General features: G+C 41.6%; 1 protein-coding gene across 1 annotated transcript; it reads left to right on the top strand.

Moving 5' to 3' along the window:
- Positions 1 to 1,998: 1,998 nt before the first annotated feature.
- On the top strand, positions 1,999 to 6,962 carry LOC149219845 (calcium-transporting ATPase, endoplasmic reticulum-type-like). The gene is made up of 4 exons (XM_089386935.1): positions 1,999 to 2,077; positions 2,318 to 2,467; positions 2,662 to 2,984; positions 6,885 to 6,962. The coding sequence occupies exons 1-4, from the start codon at positions 1,999 to 2,001 to the stop codon at positions 6,960 to 6,962; spliced, it is 630 nt and encodes a 209-aa protein (XP_089243061.1).
- Positions 6,963 to 8,052: the final 1,090 nt, after the last annotated feature.

Genomic DNA, 8,052 nt, shown 5'->3' with positions numbered 1-8,052 from the left:
AAAACCTCCCTTGGAGGCGCCCAAGGCAGGCAATTAGGGTGAAAACCTCCATGAGGCGCCCTAGTTGTTTTTCAAAAAAGAGAAAAAAGAGAAATAAAAATAAAGCTAATCTCCATTGAATAAGTTCATGTTGCAGCAATGACATTGCAGGTTAAAGAAGGACGTTTCATGATAGGAGGAGCACTCAAATTAAGGTCAAAGGACTCTTTCTTGTGCCTTCTACAGGAAGCTCTGTATTTCTACAGGAAACATCCTGTAGAACCTTTGGACGAACCAAATCCAATTTCAAAAGTGAATCTGATGGTGGGAATCTGTTGATTAGGCCTACAAGCACTTGTGTGTCCATCCCTTGCCTTCATCCATCATTTTTTCACCTCCTTGTGCTTCTCATTGTGCTTCTACAGGAACTTCCTGTAGAAATTGTGGGAAACTAGGCATGCATTCCAAAAAGTGGTTTGGCGAACATGGTAGCTTCCTCAAGGGTTCAGAAGTCCTCATGTAGTCTTCCAACTCCTCCTCCATCATCTCTATACCTGCATCACAACCAAAATTCATTTTGTCATCCCATGCAACCAAAATGCAAAGTGCCTTGAAGCAAAAACACATAGAGCAGAATTTGTTTTTGCCATAACTTGAAAACCATGCATCCATTTGACAAACCGTTTTATGGGGAAATGTACAAGGTTGATGAAAACATGCCTGAGCAGTTTCATGCAATTCCGGTGCACGGTTTCCAAGAAATCAGCCTCCATCACCATCAGCCATTTTTGCATTTTCTCCATATCCGTGCATCCGTTTTAAAACCTGTTTCATGGGGAGATGCACATGGGTGATAGTAACCTACCCAAACAGTTTCAGCTGATTCCGACGCACGGTTTCCGAGAAATCGAGCTCTGAAATCTTCAGCCATTTTCCATTTTTCTCAAAATCCGTGCATCCATTGATCACGATTTTGCTATGGGAGATGCATAATGATGATAGGAACATGCTCACCGAGTTTCAGATCAATCCGATCTACCGTTTGGGAGAAATGGCAAAAAGAAGTTCTGGTTTTGTGACCATGCAACAGCAGCAGCTTGAACGGGCAGAGTTGAACGTGGAAACGATTGCATGCAGCTCAGATTCGGCCAGAGGACACCTGCACAAGGAAAAGCAATCAAAAATCATTAGCCAAGCCTCATGCAATCAAATAATCAGAGCATGCAGCAGCAAGAAGCTTCACAAGCAGTCGTTTGGCTTCAGGTACGTGACAAAACCTATTCTTCTATTACATGAATCTGATCTAAGCATTGCATGAACGAATGAGATGGGTGGATTCAGCCAAGAAGAGAGCCATATTCAATTGCACTCATCAAGGCAAAAATCACGCAGCATGATCAGTCATTCACGTGAAAAAAAACACAGTTAGTGTCAGCTGCTTGAACTCCAGTGCAGCGGATCAAGAAGAGAACATACAGTTCATAAGTAGAACATGCAGTTCACGATAGCTTAACTGTCTGCATGGCCAACACATGTCTCTGCCACCTCACTCCAAAAATCACGCAGAAATCTGAGCGCTCAGCTGAAACTCACGAACTGCTGGTCATCTGCACTTGCCACATCGTCAACTGAAGTTTCCACAATCTATTAACTTTTCATCCTCCACCGATCTTTCTCGGCCATTTTTCAAGACCCTTCGGCTTATCGGCATTCTACAGGGAGCACTGTTTCGTTCTACAGGAAACGAGAGCCGCCTACAGGAAGGCGTCTACAGGAAGGGCAGAGAACAGCTCTGCAGAAGGAAAACCCGAGATTTTTGTCAAAATTCACGCTTGAAATGAGAAAAGTAGTTAAAGCTCGTGTCCAAGGTTACCAGGGTTCTTGAAAGTGTTGATTTCAGAGTTTTTTAAACGCATTATAGATCTGTTAATGATGGAGCAATCTGTTTGAATTCAGAATCTGATCAAAAGAACATATCCAGCCACCCTGTGTGACTGTAAGTTGCAGTCAAAAGCATGCATGGTGTTTGCAGGAACTACAGTTACCAACGGCTGCTGCAAATGCATTGTTGTGAGCACTGGCATGTTTACAGAAATAGGTAAAATTCAGGCACAAATTCAGGAAGCTTCAATGGAATGTCATGATTCCCCTTTGAAAGGAAGTTAGATGAATTTGGTGAAAGACTGACAACAGTGATTGGTGCCATTTGTATTCTTGTCTGGATCATGAACTACAAATATTTTCTTTCATGGGAAGTCATAGATGGGTGGCTAAAACAATATCAGGTTTTCCTTTGAGAAATGTACGTACTACTTTAAGATTGTTGTTGCTCTGGCAGTTGTTACTATACCAGAGGGATTGCCTGCTGTGATTACTACATGTTTGGCTCTTGGCACTCGTAAGATGGCACAAAAGAATGCTATTGTGCGTAAGTTACCGAGCGTGGAGACTATGGGTTGCACCACAGTGATTTGCTCTGATAAGACAGGTACTCTTACAACCAATCAGATGTCTGTCAGTGAGTTTATAGTCATAGGGCACAGTGCTGGTTCACTTAGAGAGTTTACTGTTGAAGGAACAACATATAATCCTGAGGATGGAAAATATTGGATTGGCCTGCACATAATATGGGGGAAGATTTAGAAACTCTGGCAGAAGTTGCTGCAGTTTGCAATGATGCAGGGATATCTTGTCAAGGTCACCAGTTCCATGCTACTGGTATTCCCACTGAGGCAGCCTTGAAGGTATTGGTTGAAAAAATGGGAGTTCCAGACCCAATGGCAGGTGATACAAGTGCCATTCTCAACAGTGGCACAGTGCAATTGGGCAATTATGATTGGTGGATACAAAGATCAAAGAGGCTGGCTTTATTGGAGTTTGATTGTGATCGAAAATCCATGGGTGTTATTGTCATGGAACCAATGGGACAAAATCGTCTGCTAGTAAAAGGCGCCATGGAAAATTTGCTTGAAAGGAGTGCTTTTCAACAACTTGCAGATGGATCAGTTGTTGAATTAGATGATGCATCAAGGGAATTACTCTTGAGCAAGTTTCATCAAATGAGTTCAAAGGCTTTGTGTTGTTTGGGCATTTCTACAGGAAGTTCAGAGAAAGGGCAGCAGAAGGAGAAATTGGTCGATATTTTAGCTAAGGAGGCAGCACCTGTGTTGGCCACCCTAAGCACATCCATCCCCTCCATGAACACTCATTTTTTCAGGGTTCGGGCACAATTTAGTCATGGTTCAACCTTCTACAGGAAGCTACAGGACTTTCTACAGGAAGTTCTGTATTTTTACCAGAAACATCCTGTAGAAGCCTTTGGGCAGGCCAGAATCAAGTATGGAGAGGGATTTGAAGCTTGAAGTCTGTTGAGGAGGCATGCAACCACTCTTCTCTTCCATTCTCCATGGGTTTTATCTCCTTTCACCACCATTTCAACCATCATATTAAATATACTTACACAATCATACCAAGGCTGAGAATTCTCTAGGAAAAGGAGCAGACAGTGGGAAGAGCAGAAAGGGGGAGAAGATGAAGGCTGCCACAGCAAAGCTGAAAGGAGAAGGCACCCTCAGCCAAGCAGGCCAAAACAGTGAAGACTGTTTCTACAGGAAGACAGAGGACTGTTTCTACAGGAAGCCAGCGAACTGTTTCTACAGGGAGTTTGAAAAGAGGGAAGCCAAAGGAGAAAACAGCCGAGATGTTAGCCAAAGAAGCCACCAGGGCCATCAAAGATGAGGAGAGAGATTTGGTTGCTCAGAGGATGAGCAACACTTTCAGTAGGGGGGTGATGATGAGCCCCAAAAATGGACAAATATTTGGGCTCATTCAACCTCCTAATTTGGCTTAGTCCACCATTCTCATTTTTTTATTGCATGTTTTTTATTATTTTTATGTTAATAGAGTGAATTTGGTTAGTCATTATGCCAACAAGTCTAATGGGTGCTTTGTGTAGCCTTTTTGGTCAACTTGGAGACAAAAATGAAGGTCTTAATGAGCACTTGGCAGCCAAATTCGTGGGAGAACAAGCTAGAGGATTTGTAGGAAGGTGTCCCCCTCATTTATGGGCCCTTACCTCGAATTCTCCACCATCCGCTCAGAGTTCAAAGGCCACCAAATCAATGAGCACAAGGGCAGCCAAGCAAGTCAAGTATGACTGCTGTTAACTACAAGTCTTGGGCAGCCAAGTCCCTAACTTTTAGGAGGACTGTTGGGTCCTCAAATTGTATAAATAAGAAGGCTTGGGGCCTCATTTTGGTTAGCTAGTGGTTAGTCATTTTTGTTAGCTAGTTAGTCATTTTGTTTAGCCATTAGTTAGCTAGTTTGTAGTTCGATTTTTATGCAATAGATTAGTTTTGCTGTCAGCTCATTTTCAAGTTCTCCTTGTGGACAGTTTTGATGTAACTCTTCATTCTTGATTAATAAAGATGAATCCAGCTTTGCACCAGCTCTAAATCTCTCTTGGGAGGCTGTAGCTCTTGGGGTTGGGCCCATCTCAAGCGCTCAGTACCTCCCTTGACTATCTTTATGTGTTTGTTGTGTTCTTAAAATGAAATCTGCTCTTTAGATCTTGCTTTGTTATTGTGGTTGTTTTTGATGGTTAAAGTAGCTTTTTATGGTTGGAATAGAGTGGTAGGATTTAGTCATGCATTCAGATCTTTTGGACTGTTCTTGCTCACGTTTTGTACATGGTTTTCCTGCAAATAAAGCTGTTGTCCATTCTTGCTACTGTTAGCTAGATCATATTAGGGTAGCATAACTAGATCTTTGTTTTCTTGCATGTCTTTGTTGGTTCAGTTGGAAACACTATGTAGGGCACCTTCATCACCTCCTCATTCATGTGAGCCTCATCCAGATCAGCTCCTCCATCACCAAGTCCGTTTCCTCATCTCCCATCTGCTCTTTTGCCACGTAACCCTACCTTCTTGCTTTTCCATTGCCTAAACCTTCTTTGATGCAAGCTAGACCTCCACACCCTCTCATCAACTCTATCCATCAGTTCCTAGGCCACTCCAGACCCCTATTTCACCTCCATACTCGTTCCTCCACCTTTTTCCCTCCATCCATTCTCCAAAATCCTCTTTCCAGAACATCCTGTAGAAATCTCTGAACATCCTGTAGAAACCCCTGCAGACATCCTGTAGAAGCCTGCACCCTCGGTTGCCGAGCACCTGAACGTTGTGGACTTCTGTGGAATGATGTTTTGGATCCCCTGGAACCTCTCCTAGCCCTCCTGACCTTTCCCAAGCTTTCTGTCCCTTCAAACTACCCCTGCACAGCCAAACCCTAATAAGAAACAAAACCATAATCACTCCATCCACTTAAGCAAAAATACAAAAACAATTTTCTTTTCAATGAAAGTAGTTTGAGATCATGCATTTCACATCATTAGAAGTAATGGCATCATTTGTAGACATTTGCACTCTCACTACTGCACCATAGAGATTAAGCTAGTCAGATTAGGGTTTACTAGGGTTTCCATGTTTTGGTTGGCTTTCAGTTCATTTTTGCAAAGTAGATTAATTTCCTTTGAGATAGCCTTCGTCCATCATTTAGAAAGCTTCTTCTGAGAGCATATAGAAGTTGGCTTGAGCCCCTAGCGGACTTGTGCCAGCTGACCAAGTGACAGCTGCGGCAAGAGCTAGTACTTGTGCATACAGCACCGTCGCTTCCAAGTTTGTTACGAACTACCGGGTTGATAAAATTAGAGATAGGAAGCCCCAGGAGTTGTAGCATTATTGCTACAATACTGGAGCCCACCAGTTGGTACTTTATAACTGTATATTATACCTCGCATTGAGTTAGGTTAATGTTGAGTACATATAAAGGTATAATGTAAAGATATAATGTGACACTGAATGGAAAAAGTTATGTGGCGACCATGTCATACCATGTGTTACTTGGTAATTGGGTGTTGAGTTATTGACAGTTTACAGGTGGGGATGTGGTTGTTAATGTGAAAATGATAGGAAGACACGTGAAGGGAAAGTGACGTTATAATTAAAAAACTAATGAAAAAAATGAGTTTTGGTTAAACTAAGGACATGGTTCACGTAGATTATGGTGCCAACAAGAATTAGTTGAGGAAAGACGTGTGAAAAATGCGCATTTAGTTCTGGTTAAACTAAGGACGGGGTTCACGTAGATTATGGTGCCAACAAGAGGGCGGCCCAATGAAGCGAGCCACGTGGTTTTAGAAGGCACCAAGTTTTAGTCCGAGTAGTTTTTGAGGAGTTGTTTGGAAATTTATGAAAATTTCAGTCATATTTAGAGAAAATTTGGCAAGGATTTTTGTAAATCCAAGTTATAGTTGTTAAATTTCAAAGTTTTAGGTGTCCTAGGCGTTTTTGATGGTGCTGAATCTATTCAAACACTGCTTCTACAAGATTTTTTGAATAATTTTTGCCTAGATTTCAGTCACTCCGTTTTCGAAAAAAGAAAAAGCCAGGCACCAAGTGGTGTAGGACGGCGGTCAGAAAAGGTGACGGGGTCTGAAGGAAAGGTCGGCCGGGGAAGGAACACTGGTCAACGGAGGGAGTGCTTAACGGTACACCTTTTCACCGTTATTCTAAAGCTTTATGGCCATTAATTTTTTTTTAATTAATGTGAAATAGCAGATTTACAAGTTAAAAAGATCTAGAGGTATTTTGTTTTGAAATAGCAGATTTACAAAGCATGGGTTAAAAAGATCTAGTGTTATTTATGAAAGCATGTTTTTTTACTAGTAAGTTATTTTAAGTGGTATGATTTTTTTAATAAAGATAGCTATTTTGGTTGTTAGTTTGACAACTAAATTACTATAAAATTTCTCACAGGTATATAAAAAAAACCTAATTACCTGGTTAAAAGAAAATATCCATATAAATCTAAATACAAATACAATTGTGTTTCTTTCTAAATTACAGATTATGGTCCAGCATACAAGTTACACTTCTAGGAAAATCGAAGCAGAAGAGAAACTAAACTCTATATGGATTCAATAAGTCTGGATAGGAGAAGCATATTCTGTCATTTACAACAAAAAAAAATTACAGGAGGAGACGGATTGATTCTACATAACGCCCTTTACAGTATTTATTGCGCTCTGCAATAATATGATCTATGCATTAATTTCCATATGAAAAATAAAGTTCATTATGGTACTCGCAGAAATTGAAGGTGAGCGGACATGCTAGTCAAATTCCAGGGCATCCGATAACCAACCCACTCTTCGGTTGTCTCTTACAACTGAGGATCTTATTTCTTCTTCTGTTTTCTCGTGAGTTATTTTGAGAGGCACGCCTTCAGAAATATCGTCAGTGTCTTGAATGTGAGGGTTGTCGATGAGAATGAAGGGGGCGTTACATTTCTCACTGATTGTCTGCAGAGTTTCTCCTTCCCCAACCATGTATATCTCCTCGCACGGCCGTTCCTCAACGATTGGCCTGCCTGTAGCAAGAGCTGCCATAAACAATATGGCAAACCAGAAGAAGAAATTCAAAGAAAACGATCTATTATTTACAGCTGCTGCCATGATCATTGAAAATATATGCGTTGAGAGGAAGCAAAGAATATGCACAAAAACAAAATGGTATAACTCCGAAACTTTTCAAACCAGTTGCAGAGAAGGAGGGGCAGCCATGAATATTTGTAGGCAGATAAGAGGATGTGAGGGACGAGTCTGGAATGTGGGTCAGGTGCAATGTGATGGCAAGAGATTAGTGCGTGGGGTGAAGGGATGACGATGGATGTCACTTCTGTCTTCTGCACGCAATTTTGGCACCCAATGGGAAAGAGTCGTCACGGGTTTTGCTCTCTCATTGGTGGGAGCCATTACGGCTTTTTCTCTGGTCGATTCCTTGGAGTGGTTGTTCAGGAGGAAACTGGTTAAACGCATAGGTGGGGATAAGATGGAAGTTGAATCGGCCTTTTCTTACGTGTGGGAGACTGGGAGTCGTTAGATTCGGTAGTGGATCTAGAATACATATTTCCTTCCCTTGGAATTTTGTAGTTAAGCGATTGGTCTACACGCATATTTTTAGGAGGGTTAGGAATGGAGTAAGAGGAGGGTATCTACCATGATTGTGTGGTCAA

Source organism: Pinus tabuliformis, chromosome Q (assembly GCF_031772625.1).
Source record: "Pinus tabuliformis cultivar Carrire ecotype Pingquan chromosome Q, CPIR1, whole genome shotgun sequence".
Taxonomy (NCBI): domain Eukaryota; kingdom Viridiplantae; phylum Streptophyta; class Pinopsida; order Pinales; family Pinaceae; genus Pinus; species Pinus tabuliformis.
This window is presented reverse-complemented; position numbering and strand designations above follow the sequence as displayed.

Coding starts and splice junctions, on each gene's coding strand:
- LOC149219845 (XM_089386935.1), top strand. CDS start 1,999: ATGGTGTTTGCAGGAACTACAGTTACCAACGGCTGCTGCAAATGCATT. Junction 2,468..2,661: donor GATTTGCTCTGATAAGACAG/GTACTCTTACAA, acceptor GCAATGATGCAG/GGATATCTTGTCAAGGTCAC. Junction 2,985..6,884: donor AACAACTTGCAGATGGATCA/GTTGTTGAATTA, acceptor TCTAAATTACAG/ATTATGGTCCAGCATACAAG.